Source organism: Agrilus planipennis, unplaced genomic scaffold, assembly GCF_000699045.2.
Source record: "Agrilus planipennis isolate EAB-ADULT unplaced genomic scaffold, Apla_2.0 scaffold194, whole genome shotgun sequence".
NCBI lineage: Eukaryota > Metazoa > Arthropoda > Insecta > Coleoptera > Buprestidae > Agrilus > Agrilus planipennis.
In genome coordinates this window covers 573,572-595,136 of record NW_020438909.1, presented here as the reverse complement: position 1 = coordinate 595,136, position 21,565 = coordinate 573,572, and the positions used below count along the sequence as shown (strand labels likewise).

General features: G+C 31.3%; 1 protein-coding gene across 1 annotated transcript; it reads right to left on the bottom strand.

The window, feature by feature from the left end:
• Positions 1-8,454: 8,454 nt before the first annotated feature.
• LOC108741647 lies at positions 8,455-9,464 on the bottom strand. Its single transcript, XM_018476512.1, has 2 exons — positions 9,387-9,464; positions 8,455-8,840 (listed from the first exon to the last, which is right to left on the bottom strand). The coding sequence occupies exons 1-2, from the start codon at positions 9,413-9,415 to the stop codon at positions 8,537-8,539; spliced, it is 333 nt and encodes a 110-aa protein (XP_018332014.1). The 5' UTR covers positions 9,416-9,464; the 3' UTR covers positions 8,455-8,536.
• Between the last annotated feature and the right edge of the window lie 12,101 nt (positions 9,465-21,565).

Sequence of the window (21,565 nt, the reverse complement as noted above, 5' to 3'; positions counted from 1 at the left end):
TGAAAAACTTTAAGATGGATCCAATAATTGTTTTTTATATTCTTTCTTTACGTTCATCTCCTCTCTATATATTTAATGCTTTTTCATATTCATTTATTGCTAACTTTATGTTTACTCCATTCTTTAGTTATGTGTAAATTTTTATTTTACTTTTGTAGCAGTCAGATAAAATTATTTGTACATTGGTCAGAATTTTCAAAAAAAAAAAATAATAAGAAAGCAGACATTATTTGTAAATTTAAGTAATTATCATTTTGATATCTATTTCATTTCGTGAAACTTTAGCTTTTCCAAACTGAAATCTAATTTCAATTAACTATAATTATACCATTTTATACTTTAATAAGTTGCATCATGTTGTGTTTAGAAAAAAAATAATTTAAACTTTAAACAACGTATTCTGTATACTTAAAAGTTTGAAAAACTTTAAGATGGATCCAATAATTGTTTTTTATATTCTTTCTTTACGTTCATCTCCTCTCTATATATTTAATGCTTTTTCATATTCATTTATTGCTAACTTTATGTTTACTCCATTCTTTAGTTATGTGTAAATTTTTATTTTACTTTTGTAGCAGTCAGATAAAATTATTTGTACATTGGTCAGAATTTTCAAAAAAAAAAAATAATAAGAAAGCAGACATTATTTGTAAATTTAAGTAATTATCATTTTGATATCTATTTCATTTCGTGAAACTTTAGCTTTTCCAAACTGAAATCTAATTTCAATTAACTATAATTATACCATTTTATACTTTAATAAGTTGCATCATGTTGTGTTTAGAAAAAAAATAATTTAAACTTTAAACAACGTATTCTGTATACTTAAAAGTTTGAAAAACTTTAAGATGGATCCAATAATTGTTTTTTATATTCTTTCTTTACGTTCATCTCCTCTCTATATATTTAATGCTTTTTCATATTCATTTATTGCTAACTTTATGTTTACTCCATTCTTTAGTTATGTGTAAATTTTTATTTTACTTTTGTAGCAGTCAGATAAAATTATTTGTACATTGGTCAGAATTTTCAAAAAAAAAAAATAATAAGAAAGCAGACATTATTTGTAAATTTAAGTAATTATCATTTTGATATCTATTTCATTTCGTGAAACTTTAGCTTTTCCAAACTGAAATCTAATTTCAATTAACTATAATTATACCATTTTATACTTTAATAAGTTGCATCATGTTGTGTTTAGAAAAAAAATAATTTAAACTTTAAACAACGTATTCTGTATACTTAAAAGTTTGAAAAACTTTAAGATGGATCCAATAATTGTTTTTTATATTCTTTCTTTACGTTCATCTCCTCTCTATATATTTAATGCTTTTTCATATTCATTTATTGCTAACTTTATGTTTACTCCATTCTTTAGTTATGTGTAAATTTTTATTTTACTTTTGTAGCAGTCAGATAAAATTATTTGTACATTGGTCAGAATTTTCAAAAAAAAAAAATAATAAGAAAGCAGACATTATTTGTAAATTTAAGTAATTATCATTTTGATATCTATTTCATTTCGTGAAACTTTAGCTTTTCCAAACTGAAATCTAATTTCAATTAACTATAATTATACCATTTTATACTTTAATAAGTTGCATCATGTTGTGTTTAGAAAAAAAATAATTTAAACTTTAAACAACGTATTCTGTATACTTAAAAGTTTGAAAAACTTTAAGATGGATCCAATAATTGTTTTTTATATTCTTTCTTTACGTTCATCTCCTCTCTATATATTTAATGCTTTTTCATATTCATTTATTGCTAACTTTATGTTTACTCCATTCTTTAGTTATGTGTAAATTTTTATTTTACTTTTGTAGCAGTCAGATAAAATTATTTGTACATTGGTCAGAATTTTCAAAAAAAAAAAATAATAAGAAAGCAGACATTATTTGTAAATTTAAGTAATTATCATTTTGATATCTATTTCATTTCGTGAAACTTTAGCTTTTCCAAACTGAAATCTAATTTCAATTAACTATAATTATACCATTTTATACTTTAATAAGTTGCATCATGTTGTGTTTAGAAAAAAAATAATTTAAACTTTAAACAACGTATTCTGTATACTTAAAAGTTTGAAAAACTTTAAGATGGATCCAATAATTGTTTTTTATATTCTTTCTTTACGTTCATCTCCTCTCTATATATTTAATGCTTTTTCATATTCATTTATTGCTAACTTTATGTTTACTCCATTCTTTAGTTATGTGTAAATTTTTATTTTACTTTTGTAGCAGTCAGATAAAATTATTTGTACATTGGTCAGAATTTTCAAAAAAAAAAAATAATAAGAAAGCAGACATTATTTGTAAATTTAAGTAATTATCATTTTGATATCTATTTCATTTCGTGAAACTTTAGCTTTTCCAAACTGAAATCTAATTTCAATTAACTATAATTATACCATTTTATACTTTAATAAGTTGCATCATGTTGTGTTTAGAAAAAAAATAATTTAAACTTTAAACAACGTATTCTGTATACTTAAAAGTTTGAAAAACTTTAAGATGGATCCAATAATTGTTTTTTATATTCTTTCTTTACGTTCATCTCCTCTCTATATATTTAATGCTTTTTCATATTCATTTATTGCTAACTTTATGTTTACTCCATTCTTTAGTTATGTGTAAATTTTTATTTTACTTTTGTAGCAGTCAGATAAAATTATTTGTACATTGGTCAGAATTTTCAAAAAAAAAAAATAATAAGAAAGCAGACATTATTTGTAAATTTAAGTAATTATCATTTTGATATCTATTTCATTTCGTGAAACTTTAGCTTTTCCAAACTGAAATCTAATTTCAATTAACTATAATTATACCATTTTATACTTTAATAAGTTGCATCATGTTGTGTTTAGAAAAAAAATAATTTAAACTTTAAACAACGTATTCTGTATACTTAAAAGTTTGAAAAACTTTAAGATGGATCCAATAATTGTTTTTTATATTCTTTCTTTACGTTCATCTCCTCTCTATATATTTAATGCTTTTTCATATTCATTTATTGCTAACTTTATGTTTACTCCATTCTTTAGTTATGTGTAAATTTTTATTTTACTTTTGTAGCAGTCAGATAAAATTATTTGTACATTGGTCAGAATTTTCAAAAAAAAAAAATAATAAGAAAGCAGACATTATTTGTAAATTTAAGTAATTATCATTTTGATATCTATTTCATTTCGTGAAACTTTAGCTTTTCCAAACTGAAATCTAATTTCAATTAACTATAATTATACCATTTTATACTTTAATAAGTTGCATCATGTTGTGTTTAGAAAAAAAATAATTTAAACTTTAAACAACGTATTCTGTATACTTAAAAGTTTGAAAAACTTTAAGATGGATCCAATAATTGTTTTTTATATTCTTTCTTTACGTTCATCTCCTCTCTATATATTTAATGCTTTTTCATATTCATTTATTGCTAACTTTATGTTTACTCCATTCTTTAGTTATGTGTAAATTTTTATTTTACTTTTGTAGCAGTCAGATAAAATTATTTGTACATTGGTCAGAATTTTCAAAAAAAAAAAATAATAAGAAAGCAGACATTATTTGTAAATTTAAGTAATTATCATTTTGATATCTATTTCATTTCGTGAAACTTTAGCTTTTCCAAACTGAAATCTAATTTCAATTAACTATAATTATACCATTTTATACTTTAATAAGTTGCATCATGTTGTGTTTAGAAAAAAAATAATTTAAACTTTAAACAACGTATTCTGTATACTTAAAAGTTTGAAAAACTTTAAGATGGATCCAATAATTGTTTTTTATATTCTTTCTTTACGTTCATCTCCTCTCTATATATTTAATGCTTTTTCATATTCATTTATTGCTAACTTTATGTTTACTCCATTCTTTAGTTATGTGTAAATTTTTATTTTACTTTTGTAGCAGTCAGATAAAATTATTTGTACATTGGTCAGAATTTTCAAAAAAAAAAAATAATAAGAAAGCAGACATTATTTGTAAATTTAAGTAATTATCATTTTGATATCTATTTCATTTCGTGAAACTTTAGCTTTTCCAAACTGAAATCTAATTTCAATTAACTATAATTATACCATTTTATACTTTAATAAGTTGCATCATGTTGTGTTTAGAAAAAAAATAATTTAAACTTTAAACAACGTATTCTGTATACTTAAAAGTTTGAAAAACTTTAAGATGGATCCAATAATTGTTNCAGAAAAAAATGCTTATAAAAACACACCAACAGTGTTAACAATTAATAAAAAAAATTAGTGAAAATTTTGGTGAAGGCGCCGGGACAATTTAAAAGAAATGTGATAATTGAGCTATAACTACGTTTTTAAGCAGTGTGATGAATATTCATCTTTCAATTATATTTATTGTATGAAAATGAAGTTAAAGTTGTAAATTTATATTTTCTTGAATAATAAATTAAAATACAACTTGTAATGTGACATATAGACAACCCAACATACGGCAAATATTGCAACTGTAATAATGTAACTGTAAAGAAAATTGGAAAACATTTTTCTCACAAAAAGACTTTTTAACGTAAAACTCGATACTATCTTCGAAAAATTCACAAAATATTACGAAGAAATATTTAATTTACGTACTATTGTTAAAGACATTTTCATACAATATTTGGTTAACACCTTTATGCATTTTTATTTAGCTGTTATTTGATTTTACAAATCCTGAAGTTACACTGAAAATATAAGACAGTCATCATTGTGAAAACTAACCGGGTTTTCCGAACCGTTTGCAGTAACATCTCATAAACCATTGATGTCCAGGGGTTTGGTTCAGTGTTTGGGGATATTCCACGTCCATGTTGTCTAAAAATTGAACTCGACGAGACGAAATCAAGTGGCTTCAGGGATTCCCTATGAGAAAAAGAAAAACGAAGGGAAAATTAACCAATTAAATAAAACCACCTCCTTATAGGGGTGCAATACGTAGAGTGGACGCTGGGAAAAACAAGGTTAAAAATATACGTTGTATTGTAGGAAGAACATGAAAATATTCTAGGTAGAAAAGGTGTTGGAAGGAATTTAAAACAAACCACAGTAAGGAAGGAAATAAGAAATAGGATGGTGGAACATCTTTTGGTACATGAAGAGCTAGTTAAAATTTGGTCCAGGTGGACCAGTTTTGACATCTATATTTTTTTCTTAAATTATAACGATGGGAAACCCCTACCTATCGTTGGTAATGTTGACTGTGACCGTTTGGATTGCTGATGTGGGAACCTCATGTCCTCACGGCGTTGACGAAGAACTGGAGTGGTGCGAATCGGATCGATAATTGTTGTCACACTCAAGGGGTTGCAATTTTGCATGTATTCTGTTGAACTATGTGGTGTAGAAGCTAGAACGTCATGCAGTTGTTGTATCTGTCCGATCCTGCAACAAAAAGAAAAAATGTTAGGATTTAAGATAGTAATTCGCTGATGATTCTTGGTGAATTTGAGGAAACAGTAGAAAACAAACACTTGGAGAAGGTTCACAATTTTCGTCTTTATCTGTGTACATTTCGCCTTGCTAGGGTTAGGTATGAATGTCATACAGATGAGTAAAGAGTTAATAAAGTAGACATTGTGAAACTTCCAAATGCTTGTTTTCTATTATGTATTTAGTTACGATTTAAATTCCCTTTTAGTTCTAATGTTAAATCCCAATTAAAATTCAAATAAATAATAATCGCAGCACAAGGTTGGGATATTTTTACGAATACCTGTTATCAGAATTAAGTTTAGGTATTTAAGTGAAAAGTGCCTACCACCTACTCAGTAATTCTAATAATGGTTGCTGTTTGTTGTGAGAAAATATATTTTAATTGAAAGAGTTCTTTCTGGTATTCTCACTTTACACGCCAAATTAATTGNATGTTGTGTTTAGAAAAAAAATAATTTAAACTTTAAACAACGTATTCTGTATACTTAAAAGTTTGAAAAACTTTAAGATGGATCCAATAATTGTTTTTTATATTCTTTCTTTACGTTCATCTCCTCTCTATATATTTAATGCTTTTTTATATTCCTTTCTTTTCTTCGCTCTTCAAGCCTATTCCTTATTCTTTTCGTGTATCCATAATTACAATACCACTGTAATTTTTGTCAGTATCCTTTGTCAACTTCTTAAATTATCCCATTTCCCTTCCACATCCATACCATATTTTGGTATAGGTAATTTCTCATTGCATTCCCCAATCCTTCATAGGAATTCGATTGACTTAACCGCTGTTTACCTGTTTAGCACCTCAATCCCTTTTGTAATTTGCTCCCTTAGTAACCCCTCATCTCTTCTACCTGTCTCCTTTTTAGTAGTATCTCATATAATCCTCTCTTCCAATATTCTTTTAAAGTATTTAAGCACTCCACCTCTTATATCTTACCAGTCATTTGTGTTTGTTACTTTTCCCATACTTATTTACTATTTTCCAGCACTCCTCTGTTTCCCTCCCTTTAAATCATTTATTATTTTATCTTTGCTTCTTTTAATCTGCTCCCTATACTCAAATCAATGTCTTTTTTATATTCATTCTATTCACATTCACTCCTTCTCCATGTGTTCAATGCATCTTTATAGTCCTTTCTCTCCTTTCAACAACTACCCTCGATTCACCATTTTTTACTCCTATCAATTACCCTTATTATCTAAACAATCATGCTTTCTCTCATCACATTAATCATATCTTCCCAATCCTCAATCCCTTCAACCCTTTCTTCCACTCTCTTCCTAAACTCTTCTGTTGCTCCCTTCCCTCAGTCAAACACTTCTCTATTTACTTGTTCACTTACCCTTTCATTTCATTCTACTTTCAACACACTTTCTAATCGTATGTGCTTCAATCCTATCATTTTTTTAACTTGAAAAATTCAATATTTTTTCCACCCTCTTCCATTTACCATCGCATAGTCTATAACTGCACCTAATTAATAAATTCTTATTTTCGAAATTTTTGTTTTCAAAATTGAATTCTTATTAATTAATCATTTAAAGTATTTCATATTTTAATAATTTTCATTCGAATAGTAAAACTGTGATTTAATACAAAGTATATCAACATTTTTATGCACTTACCTTTATGTTTAGCCCTTACTTTCGTTGTGTGTAAATTTTTATTTTAGGTTTGTCAGGGAAATTAACTGTTGCATGTAAAATTATTTGTACTTCAGTCAGAATTTTCAAAATTCTTTTATATTTAATTTAATTAATGTAATAACAAAGTTAAACTTTTCAGTTTCTGTGTACATAGGCATCCAATCATACACCATGAGAGTATTTTACTGTACCCCGGTTCCTTCACCAAATTTTATATGACGCTTTAAAGACGTGCTCGTTTGTATTATTTCTTTAATATTTTTTTACTGAATAATTCATTGTAAAACACAGATGCATAAATGCATCAATAAATCCACTTTTACAAATGTCTAAATGTAACTTTTAAGAAGTAACTTACTGATGTTAAAATAAAATGTACTTGTATTTATTATAAGTTTTGTTGAATCTGTATCGATTGATATTTTAGAAATTAGTTTATTTAGATATATTAATGGTAAGACAGAATTTGAATTGTATTTATCTTATATTTTGGATTATATAAATGTGATAGGAATATTTATTTAAGTCATGTTAGGATTAACTATTTCTTATAATATTTATCATATTTTTACTTACCTATGTATTTGTAGATTAGGTGGTGTTGTAAAAATCATGTAATAATAATAAGAAGGGGTGCCAGGGACTTCTTGTGGGGAGAGCTTGAGAGCATGTAAGTAGAAAGGGTGATAATGAGAGAGAATACGTGTGCGAGGGAGAATTATGTGCAAGTGAGCGAGTACATGTGGAAGAAAGGGTGCAAATTCAAACCTTGTTATGAATTCGCACCCTCTCTTGCATACGATGGGTGCGATGAGAGAGAAAATGTGTACGAATGAGGGTGTGTACGTCAGAAAGAAGGTATTAATTCATAACTCCCTTATAAATCTATACCATCTTTCTCACGTACCCTCTCTAGTGCACAGTTTCACTCTCGTCGCACCCTCAAAGAGAATGTGTGCGGTGGGGGAGAAAATGTGTGCGAAAGAGGGTGTGTGCATGTGAGAGAGGGTACGAATTCGTACCTTCTCTTACATGCACACCCTCTCTAGCAGACATTCTCTTCCCCATCGACGAATGAGTGCACGTGCGAATGTGTGAATGAGGGGTTGAATGCGTGCGATAGGGGAGAGGATGTGTGCGAAAGAGGGTGTGTGCGTGTGCAAGAGGGTACGAATTCGTACCCCTTATGAATTCGTACCCTCTCTCACGAACACACCCTCTAGCAGACATCCTCAACCCTATCGCCGCACGAGGGGGGAGGGCAACAGGGGCGGGGGACACCGGGGGGGGAGGGCACCAGGGGCGGGGGGCACACAGGGGGAGGGAGATCAAAATAAAAGAAGATAAACCTTATAATGTGTTTTATTAAGGACAAAAACAAATTTTTCAAGCCTACCAGGTTTAGCGCGAAAGGTTTTGGTTATTCGAAGAGCGTCCGGGTCAAGGCCCGAACGGTGGAGGGTCCAAATTCGAACTTAGAAGCCCCCAAGACACGAAATTCGGAAGTTCCGGGATACTAAGTCCCAGAAACTTCGAAATGCAAATTCCAAGAACTCCAAAACAAAGTTTTGGAGTCCTTGAAATTCGAATTTCGAAGTTTCCAAGACTCAGAATCCCGGAAATTCCGGGATTCCGGGTGTTGGGGACTTCGAAGTTCGAAGCTGGACGCTCCAGAACACTCCCGGCGCGACGTGACACTGCCGATAGAGTCCCACGACGAGGCATACTCCTGATGGTGGTCGTCCTGCAACAAAATAATTGTGTTATTATATTTCCAACTAAATTAAGAAGAAAAGATTAGAAAAGACTAAAGATATAGGATATAGAGATTAATAATTTTAATAAACAATTAGGGAGATGGATAAATGTTAACAAGTTGGTCTAATTTAAAAAAAGAATACATACCAATCTAAAAAATTAAACAAGGAAGCCGAGAGGAATGCATTTAAAGATAAGAATTCATGCTTAGTATTATCTAGTAAAAAAAAACAATGCAAATAGATAAGAAGAAATTAACTAAAACTCTTATATAAGACTTGAGAAATATTAAATTAGCTAACTGTTAAGAAACAACTAAAAAGAAGAATATTTAGAGTTGAAATAAATAAAAGAAATGTGAGATTAAGGTTTTGTTAATACAGCTCAATTAATTTATTAGTTTTAATGTATGTATTTATCTATGAGATAGAGAAAGAATAAATAATTATTACAAGGAATAAGTAATAGGATTGAAAGTTAAATAAGTAAGTTTGATTTGATAACAAGCTTAGTGTGAACTGAAAAAACTCACCCTTGTGGATGCAGTCGAATTAGCCCCATCGCTCTCACGACGCAGCAACAAGATCCTGAAGATGATCCTCCTGCAACAAAAAATATAAACATTTCATTTACTTTTATAACAATCATTTAATTTTAACAGAAAACGATATAATCATCTACAATTATTTCTTTAAAATGAGCAAATGTGTTAATTGCATTCTATACATTTATAAATTTGTAGCAAATAACAAATAAGAACTGTTATAAACAATTGAAATGTTTTAATGCTACTATATTATCCACCAAAAGAATAAAGATGAAATTATTGACCAATTTATTACGTTAAACACTATGAAAATACATTGTTTTAATTTTGCACATGTAAATGCTTTCTTTTTATTAATATTATGATGATAATAAGACATTCGTGAAGACACACAAACATAGAAAGTAATTACTAGAAATTTTGCTGAAAATTTTGGTGGAGGCGCCAGGATCATTTAAAGCAAAGGCTGTAATTCAGCTATAATTCCGTTTTTTTGGAATATCTTGATGAATATTTACCTTTGAACAGTATATTTTGCGTGTACATGCAGTTAAGGGATACTACTTTATTATTTTTCACAATAAATTAAACTTTCATTTGTTATATAACATATAGACAACCCAACGTACAGCAAATATTATAATTCTACTAATGTAACACTAAAGGAAGTTAGAAAACGAATTCTCCCCCGAAAATAACTTGTTTGTAAATATTGTTACTATCCTTTCACAAACCACAAAATATTACCAAGAAATAATTAATTACGAATTACTAATAGACTCGTTTTTTTGCTAAATTTTGTTAAAAATTCTTACACATTGTTATTTGGAGTGCTAAAAAGGTATTTAGTTACTAATTACGAATTTTTAGTAAATGTACATTGTTATTGAAATGGTAAAAAAATGGTCACGGAGATATACAAATCGTGTATGCAATTAATAAAGAATGTAATTGAAAATTTTGAGGAAGGCGCCGAGACAATTTAAAACTGGCTATAATTGACCTATAATTCCGTTTTTTTCGAGCAGTTTGATGAATATTCATCTTTAAATTATATTTGTTCCATGTAAATGAAGTTAGAGTTGTTAATTTATATATTTTTTTCATAATAAATTAAAGTGCAACTTGTAATGTGANATGGTGACAATACTGGCGAATTGGAAGAAATGGCGGGCCAAGAGGCTTTTCCTATTCCTAGAAGACGTGTTTAATTTTTAGTAATAGTTATGTTACGTTTATTATTACTTATTATATTATATATTGATAATTAATATTGTTTTGGTCGATGTGCAATTGGTGCGAAACTAATCTCTTTTTTAATTATTATTATTACTATTTTATTCTATTATAATTAATAGCAATTTTCTGGCTTTACCATAAAATTCCTTCTTAACGGGGGAGGAGTTATCCAAGATAACACGTGTTCCCATAACAGAATCACGCCACGCATCGCAAGATGTCACGCCACGCGAGGTATGGCGTGTTTCGCACAGATTGCAGTATCAGCCAATTTAAATTATAAATACAGGTGCATCTTCACCTGTACTGTACTTTTACTTTTAAGACTTGTAATGTCCGACTAACTTCCGCCCATAGGGTATTGTTAGTAAGTAATTGTCAAAAGGTGTTTTTTTTTGGAATAAAGTTTGTGTAAAAGATTATGAGTTCTTTTTTAAAAAACTAAAGTTCCAAGAAGAAACCAAAACTCTCGTTTGCATTTGATCAGCTTTAATGGTTCAGAAAGCTCTGCTTTGGTTTGGATAGATTATCTTAATAAACGCAGGCAGATGTTATTAAAAATAAAAGCAATCAGGAACACCGCCGATCCAATGCACTAACGCTACTAAGTTTTAATGATTTATAAAATAAAGTTTAATCAACATGCCACTAACTAAACCATAACCGTAAAAGCACTTAACGCCGCTTTGCCCCATAAACTTTGATAAATGCATGTTTAGAAGTACGGCGTAAATTTATTTTTATTAATGAACGTGTACTGGGAAATTCCACGCGCCATAAAAGCCGACGCACACATTTACGCGATTTTGTTAATCTACAAAAACCTAAGCTGACTTTTATTAAATATTTCGCAATTGACCAGCCAAAGGACAAACTTTATTTAAGGTTCCAACTAAATAGTGCAGGACTGAACAGGTGAAACCAACAGGATATACGAGAATTACGAAAATCTAATATATATAAAAGAAAGTCGTGTTAGTTACACTATAACTCAAGAACGGCTGAACCGATTTGGCTGAAAATTGGTGGGGAGGTAGGTTAGAACCAGGAGACGGACATAGGATACTTTTTATCTCGTTGTCCTGGGACGTGGTATAATAAAACGCAACTGACATGGAATAACAAAACGCAACTGAGAGCAAAATGAGAAATTTATCAGTCAAAACATCAGTCTAGCCGTTCATTTGTTAAAAATGGTATATCAAAACGCAACTGACAGCTAAACGTAATGTTGTTTATGGTTAAGTAAGGTGTTTTATTTATTTTTTCATTTTTTCATTATTATTCATTCATTTTTTTGTTTGCTTTTTCATATAAAATTAGTGACATACATTCCTATTTCATCATTTTACAAAATTCTACCTCTTTAGGAAGCTGAAAGGGGTTTGCAAAGATTGCATGTTTATTTTTGGTCCGATTTACTTGAAACTTGGTCTTAATGGTCTCTCATTTAATTTCTGAAAGACTTATCTCGACCTTTTAAAAAATTCAAACTCCAAATGGGGAGGGGTAAAAAGGTGTTGCAATTTTTGTTTGGGATATACATTATTTGTGGTTGAATTTACTTGAAATTTGGTATATATGCTGTTTGATATTATTGATGAAATGAAAAGAGGTTGCAACGTTTCCATGGGGTATATTTTATTTGTACTCGGATTTACTCGAAGGTTGCTCATTGTTGAAATTAAGCAAATACGTGTTTTGGCAAATTTTTAAAAATCAACCCTTAAGGATGAAATGTTGTTGCTACGTTTATATTTGAAATCTAAGATGACGACATTATGTAAAATTAAAACGTTGTAAGTGTGAATTGGGAGTTCGGGTTTTATGGAGAAACAATATTAATTTCTGCGAGCGAAGCCGCGGGGAAAAGCTAGATTTTTAAGATTTTTTACAAACCACACTGATAATAAATCTTTCGATCTCGTTAGCGGTCCTGCTCGCATTAATGACAGTTAATCATGGAATCGTTCACTAATTATTATCCTATTTGCATTTTAAAGCGAGGGGAGTTTGAATTTTTCGTATGTAGGCGGTAATTCATGTTAAATTAATGACCGTTGCGGTGTTCAGCATAATCAGAATCAAACATATTTCCGTTCACGTACCAGCACGCCTGCTAGTAGAGTGATTAGAATGTTATCAGTATTCGAATACATGTTCGATTGACAGCTGTCTCACTCGGATATCAGTGACCAATTAATGGGGAATTTTAAAATGATAAACTTGTCCCTTTGGTAACACGACAAACGTGGACCACGTGCATGTTAACTCTCTTGCCAAAGATAATGTCAACTATTGTATGACATGAATTTGCGAAAGATAGACCTATCAGTTACGTGTTAAACTACTGTTTATTAATCACTTTCGGTAATGAATGCCATTACACCAGTGTAAATGCTTCTAATCTATCTCCTATTTCACTGAGAAGTCTAATGATTATTCACAAATGAGTTAGACATACATAAGTAGACGCAGAAAAAAATAATTACTACCCCTAGCTCAAGATAAATTGTAAAATACCCGTTTTGGTACCTTATAAGTCTAGGTGAGATACAATTTCTTTTATATAATTATTTGAGCATGAAGTATCTACCACTAGACTGGCATTTACTTTAACGTTCAACTTGCTTTAATAAACGCTTTAGATAAGTTTACTTAAGTTTAAATTAACTCTTCCTTTCCTTCATAAGACTTTAATATCTCCTTGGAATTACTACGTCAAACTAATTTTAAACAAAGGGAACCTACAAAAGTATATCTGTTGTTTCATTTTTTTCTTTGAAATGGGGAAGTTGATACCGAGAAGGGTTAATAATGATTTCTTATTACATCAAATGAACACTGATAAATATGTGAATACCCCAGCTTCATTTTTGGTAAAAATTACCTCATGCTATCTAATCTCCGACACAAATTTGTATTAAAGTGTGATTGAACTTAAAGTCGATTTCTAATAAATATGTCTCACGATTAAGCATGATTTACATTTATTGCAGGCAATGGGGTTAAACTTTAAATTAGTCTGGAGCAAACGCCCTCAAACTACCAATTTCCCGATCATTATACAAAAAAGTCAGTCCTGAAACTGGAAATTCAGTATTTAAGAAAGGTATTAAGGTATATAAGGAGCTGGAAGGACGAAAATTAAAGTGAAGAATCAATTAGAAAACACGTAGAGCGATGTTAAGGGAATGGTAATAATTTCAGTCACAATAAAACATGTTGAAATAATTTAATGAAATATGGAAGATATTTACTAAGCTTTTATATTTTGAACTCGTTTCAATTTTGTTTAAAATAAAAATGCGGAAGTTTCCAAATTGCTCATAAATGAAAATCAACAATGTCGTTGAGTTTTCTTAATATCTGCTTTTGACAGTAACAAAATGATTTCATACTAGTGATAGGAATGTGAAACGTAGCATGAAGTTTTCAGGGGAAGAAAAATTCTATTAGAAGTGGCAGAGTGTACGCTGCCGCGGAAATTGCTGCAAATGGGAAAAATCATTTTATATATCGCTTATAATAAACCAGGACATTTTCAACCATTAGCTATATACCCCCAAGGTTTTTTAATTCCTCTAACAAATAGTACGATTACATAGAAGATACATAGACACTTCGTTACAAAAAAAAATATACCTGCATTTGAAAATGTTGTCGAAAGCTTCAAGTCACAATATTGGTGGACCTGACGTTTGTTAGAACCACTTATGTTTAAACAACAAGTTTTATTAAAATAAGGTCATTTAAACCAATATTCGTATTAATCGATATATGCCGTGCGTAATTTTCGATAGAGTACTTGACACCTAATTATTCAAACAATATCATCACGTACCAACTATTACCTAACACAATTGCGGAATAACAAGGATGATGACGGCAACTCATACAGAAAACAAAACTGGTTTAATTAATTTAATTTAATTTAAAATATCTACCTACGAATAATAAGCAATTTATTATAAGTACTTGGTGGAAATAAATGATTTACGTGAACGATATTTTTACCGTAAAATACACAAGAAAGAAACCTATACCTAACTTTGTTATCGTTAATAAGGAATGATGTCTTACTTCTAATTTCAATCGAAAATATTGAAATAAATAAAAAAAAGCGAAATTTTTATCGGCCTGATATTAAGAATTGATTTTCCTTTCTCTAATTTACTAAAAGTCAGTCACTCAAATGGTTTGAGAACGAAAAGAAAGTGAGTTCCTAAACAAAAACATATTTTATTAATATGAACAATTGAAAGTTCGTTTTAAAACTTGTTGTAGAAGTATTTTGAGTATTAAAGTTGATTTTTCTCATTTTTCAATGATGTTTTACAAAAAAATAAGACATACCCCTAGACAAAAGTTTTCAGTCTCTCCCCAGTTTCTCAGAGTCTTTCAGCGTCTCTGAGAGCGTCTCTCACAGTCTCTTAGTTATAACCTAGGTATTTTTATGGATCTCTCACAGTCTCCGTACTTATATATCTCACAGAGAGACAGAAAGAATAATACTGAAAAATTGAGAGACTCGAGTCTCTTGAAAGACTGGGATCTCTGAAATATGTTGAAAATTTTAACCATGTCTATCGAGACACCACTTATTGAGAGATTCGAATCTCTCGTTCAGAGATTCGAGTCTCTCGTTCAGAGACGCTAAACAGTTTTTTTGACAGTCTCTCTCAGCGACACCAGAGACACTCGATGAGAGACGGAAACTCGAGTCTCGCTTTCAGAGACTCTGAGAGACTGAACATTTTTATCTCGGGACGGTAGTTTTTGGCGATAATTTGGACATATTTGTTATTCTTCTTGGTTATCAGAATGTCATTGTCTAATTTACCTTCAATTCACATGTACCTACGGTACCTATAAGTAATATTTCTCCAGTGTATGTGTACATATGAAAATAATTACTGCTTCTGAAGCGCCTGCTAACGTATACAACACGTCACACCATTTCCATGTAAATGCCATCGTTAGGGACGAATAGCAAATTAATGTAAGTCGGGATAGCAGTGGAAAGGAAGCAGGAAATCGTGTGAAGTGTGTGACCCTTTATATCTGTCTCGTGACAGTAATGAGCGACTATAGAACGAAAACAATAAGGGAGCCGAGAGTCGATACAGGGACGCATTCGCTTTTTTTTTTTAGTAAACTCTGACACTACAGAATGTTAACAAACATATTAATTTTAATTAACACCATTGTCAAAATTATAACAGTTATAACTAAATATTCAATCCAATTTAAATAATAATAAAATGAAATTGATGCAAAAAAATGGGTTCTTTGATTTCGCTTTTTATTTTGATAAATTAGAGTCCACCATTTTTATTGTTTATTGAAATTTGAAGCAATACAATAATTTACACAGTGAATCAGAAAAAAGCTTTTTATCCGATTTTAAGCCTTCCATGTCTTTATTTATTATACCGTTACAACGTTTCGACTGTGTAATATCCTCAGTGGTCAGTTACCTGACACAACCATGTCTGTAACTTTTAAACAAAACCTTTTTATTGTTTTAAATTTCAGTTAATTTCAAAATAAATGCTTTATACCTACTTAGAAATGAGTTTAAAAAATTACGATAAAATTTGGTAGTTAATGCTGTTTTTTATTACTATTTGAATTTGAATGGAGAAGTACACGAGTAATGCTATTTTAATGCGAAACGAAATGTTCTCCATTCAACTAGTTTTAGAATAAAGATTTATATGGGAATAAATAAACCTGCTACATATTACAGGGCATACATACAGTTCTAGTGCTTGTGAAACGTAAGTTTGCTTACTAAAAGAACAATTCCCCACATTATATGCGGTTCGTTCCTCCTAAATGGAGTTAATTAACTATGGTTGCGATGTTTCGTTGTAGACGGGGTACGTTGCACATCCTATTAACGTACGATAATTAAATTTGTAGAATAAACTGTTTTGTGTAAGACGTGACATAATAATGAAGAAACGCAGTCCTACGATAATACGGTCTTATTATTTTGTTGGAACGTTTGTTTCTAAAGTGTATAATACAATAATAACCTATAGAAGCAGTACCTACATATACAGGGTGTCCCATTTATAATATTCAGTCATCTAATGGACCTTAACGCGAGTGCATTTTCTTCGGCTGATCCGTAACTTAATACCAGACATAAACAATAACATTACCCCAAAAATCAGCTGATTCGGCCCTACTGAAGCTGAATTAATCGTAATTAATTTGCGATTGTGCACTGTTATAATTTTATAATTTTTTATTTTGTTTCAAACGTCAAAAGTGTTATAACATTTTATGTTCCAAATGTCCGTAGGAATCTGTGGTATAAATATTAATTATTATAACTGGGACACCCTATATTGTTGTTACTTTTCGTTTACTTAACTAGAATCGACGATCAAACATCAACATTTTTTTCCACAATTTATTTCGCGGTTAAGACGTAAGAAATCATACACTTCTTTCTGTGATCCTTGCAATGATGAGAGTACCATGCACCTATGAACAAGTTTGCAACTAATCTGAGCCTTTAATCCAACAATGGGTAGTTAATATTGTACACTATGTTTTATAACTAATTGTGTTGTCACATTGCATTATACGTATTTCACTTCCTGCCTATTCGACTAAAATTTATGATTAACATGTGTTACTCCATTACGTATATATTGCAGAATTAATTGCCAAGTTAATCTCAGGCTTGTCAGAATTTCTGTTCCAATTTAACACAACTAAATAGAGAAAAAGCTGCACTGCCATCAGATAGAAAAGCCAATTTGAATGTTTCCATTTATCATATATACTTATAAACGGAATATGCATGTAGTTCATTATCTTGATTTAGCCTATCCCATTCATTAATTTAATCGCATTTTTTAAAGGTTTAATCTCGCATAAAAAACGTAAGAAGCGATTTTAAAAGATTGTGGACAATTGGTACGTCTTCTCTGTTAAACAACCTTGTAAAATTGCTCGATACCTAGTCTGATATAATATAATAAGTCGGAGAAGTAATAATAAATAGATGGATGCGATAAAATATTCAAATTTAAATGAAAGGCGTTTACTATAGCATCCAAATAAAGAGGCATTTGAAAAAGTGCTACACGAAAACGTGAATTGCACCCTAAAATGAAAAATAAACTGAGAATAAATGAATGGTCTTTAATTATCCACCATAAAAACGCAACCAATGGAAGCGAAATCTAATTAAAAGGATGCAATTTATTCGCTTGTTTATAAACGCGTTTTAATATTCGCTATGCTGAAATTAATTTAGGAAAAAAGAGCATTTAGCTAATAGGTCAACGTAACTAATGTTTGTGATTATGGCAACGTAAGGAACGAGGGGTGCCCGAGTATTAAAAGAACAGCTGTGCAAAATGTATTTTTCAGTCCTTGCATATTTCGTTTATGGATGTTTCCGCCGGGCATTTTAAACGTTTAATTGAAAAAAATTCTCTCGATGAAATGCTGGACAACTACCGCTAACAAAATCGCTTTAATGCCCACTTTGACCAATTCGAGTCTGTTGCCTGCAAATTAATCTTTTTAGATCAAAGGTAGACAGTATTCACTTAATGAGATACCGTTCAAAGCTAACTCAAAATTATTTCACAGGCGTTTAAAAAACGTCTAGTTTACACAGCAAAAGTAAAGCAACGAGTTATGACCAAATAAATATGTATGTAAGTATAGGAATGCAATTTTCGAAAAAGACGACCTTAAAGGAGTAAACTGAAAATCTTATTGTATACAAAATAGAAATTACATTTAACACTGTGCACATGTTATGTAGACAACTTTAGGCATAGATATACAGGGGCAAATGATCAGTATTTATGCTTAAATTTGCAGATGATATAGCAGTATTAGCGTCTAGCAAGGAGGAGTTACATATGGCCTTAGATAAAATGGAAACGGTATTGACAAAACAGTATTGTATGAAAAAAAAATAAAAGTAAAACAAAAATACTGGTATGCAAGGGAAAAAAAAGTAGGGAAAGAGCGAATATAAAGACACACAGGACGAAAAATTAGAAGAAGTGAATGATTTTTGGTATCTAGGAAGTCAGATAAGTCAGGATGGATGGAGCAGTAGACATATAAAACAGAGGATAGAACAGGTTCTAGCAGACTTAAACAAAAAGAAGTCACTTCTATGTCCGCGAATGGTTAATTTAGAAATTCGAAAAAAAAATTGTTAAAGGTGTGTTTGGAGCGCAGCGATGTACGGGTGAGAAACATGGACGGTGGTCGTGGAAGAAAAAAGAGGTAAGATGGGTTGGAATGTGGTGTTACAGCCGGAAAGAATAAGAGAACAGAGGACTAAGAAACAGGAGTTAAGAGGAATAGAGGTAGACCTAGATTAGACGACTGTTCTAGTTTTAGGGAAATGCGAAGATTAGCTTAGGATATGAAAAAGTAGAGGTCGTGTAGCGTGTCCAACCAATTAAGTCCTAAGGGACTGACGACCCTATGATGATGGTTATGATTGTGAGTGTTGAATTACATGAGCTAGTAAACTACACATGCATTGCTGTTTTTCTTCTCTAAATAAGAATTAATCCACACAAGCGTATTTAAAATACATGAGGTATTTCACTTAAAATCAATTTCAAGATTGCAATTAATTGGTGAACTATTGGAACTTATTTCGCATGAGTCGATGAAAACTTGTAGCGGAACAGGGTGCACTTTGAAAAATTGGTAACAACTCAACTGTGTTATGAAAGCTCTTTCAATCCTGTTGTGGAAATTTGTCGTGAGTGGAATTTGTTCAATATTTCAAAGTCTAAATCCAATTCCATCGCAGCATTTCCACTAAAAATATGTAATAATAACAGAAAAGCTGCTCTTGAAAGGTAACATTCGATATACGAATCAATGTGAAATTACGAATCCTGCGTAATACAATAAGATACGAGTAGGTATTAAGGGGCATTTTCAGTAACCGTAACTGTATCATATTTTCATTGAAAGCAACATTGTTATTTAAAATAAAATCTTTCGTCTTTCGTTGATGGGACAAAATAATTCTTTGATCCGCATTTAACCTTGTAATAAATAGAATGTCTGTACGTATCTAGATGAAACATCAATTAATTACCATGACGAGAATATTAGTCCTGAAAGGTTAGAGAAGAAAATCGTGACATTTTGTAGTTCATTTAAAAATGATTCTGTCGTCTATAAGTACTAATCATCGCAATTCATTATTCTATAGCATTTAGATACAGGTAGTTATTGTGTTGAGAAACACATCAACAACCAAAGATCTATTAAAAAAAAAATAAAAGTAAGTGCTAGACAACCTACTATTGCTAATGAAAACAGAGCATTATATCATTTTTTATATTCGGTATGAATTGCGTGGTTTTGCTTAAAAATGGTATTCCTCAATTATTTTTCCTTAGAAGTCATTAACATGATTCCCGGCGAGGGTGTGACAACAGCAACAAATTTTCCTTCATTAGCCTGACGTTGTTTAGAAGTTCGAAAAAGGTTTTTGAAGGTATACGTTTGGAGCACGGCGCTGTACGGTTGCGAAGCATGGACAGTGGGCGCGGCGGAAAAGAAAAGGTTAGAAAGCGTTCGAAATGTGGTGTTACAGGTGAATGATGAGGATAGCGTGGATAGAGAAGGTTAGAAATGAAGAGGTATTAGAAAGAGTAAGAGAATAGAGGATTCTGTGGAAGTCAATAAGAAATAGGAGATAGGTTAGTAGGACACCTTCTCAGGCATGAAGGTCTGGTCAGAGACATACTAGGGTCAATTGAAAAGTCCCCGGCCTGACACATAGATGGCGGCACCAGAACTAAATCCATATGATTTTCAGTTAGTCCTAACCTTCAAAAGACGCGTCTATAAATTTGACGGCTGTCGGATCATTAGTTTGTGAATTATAGCATTTTTAGTGAAGCAACTTTTGTTATTGTGAAAAAAATGGATAAAAAGGAATTTCGCGTGTTGATAAAATATTGCTTTTTGAAGGGAAAAAATACAGTTGAAGCAAAAACTTGGCTTGATAACGAATTTCCGGACACTGCCCCAGGAAAATCAACCATCAAGGATTGGTATGCTAAGTTTAGACGTGGTGAAATGAGCACCGAAGACGGTGAACGCAGTGGACGCCCAAAAGAGGCTGTTACGGACGAAAACATTAAAAAAATCCACAAAATGATTTTGAATGACCGTAAATTGAAATTGAATGAAATAGCAGACACTCTACAGATATCAACGGAACGTATACATCACATCATTCACGAATATTTGGGTATGAGAAAGCTCTGTGCAAAGTGGGTGCCGCGCGAGCTCACTTTTGACCAAAAACAACGACGAGTTGATGATTCAGAGCAGTGTTTGAAGATGATCACGCGTAATAAACCCGAGTTTTTGCGTCGATATGTGACAATGGATGAAACATGGCTCCATCATTTCACTCCGAAGTCCAATCGACAGTCATCGGAGTGGACTGCACACGATGAACCCGCTCCAAAGCGTGCAAAAACGCAACAGTCGGCTGGCAAGGTTATGGCGTCTGTATTTTGGGATGCGCGTGGAATAATTTTCATTGACTACCTTGAAAAAGGAAGGACCATCAACAGCGACTATTACATAGCGTTATTGGACCGTTTGAAGGACGAAATCGCCGAGAAACGACCGCATTTGCAGAAAAAGAAAGTCCTGCTTCACCAAGACAATGCACCGTCTCACAAGTCAGTGAAAACGATGGCAAAAATTCATGAATTGGGCTTCGAATTGCTTCCGCATCCACCGTATTCTCCAGATCTGGCCCCCAGCGACTACTTCCTGTTCTCAGATCTCAAAAGAATGCTCGTTGGGAAAAAATTTTCGACGAATGAAGAGGTGATCGCCGAAACTGAGGCCTATTTTGAAGCAAACGACAAATCGTACTACAA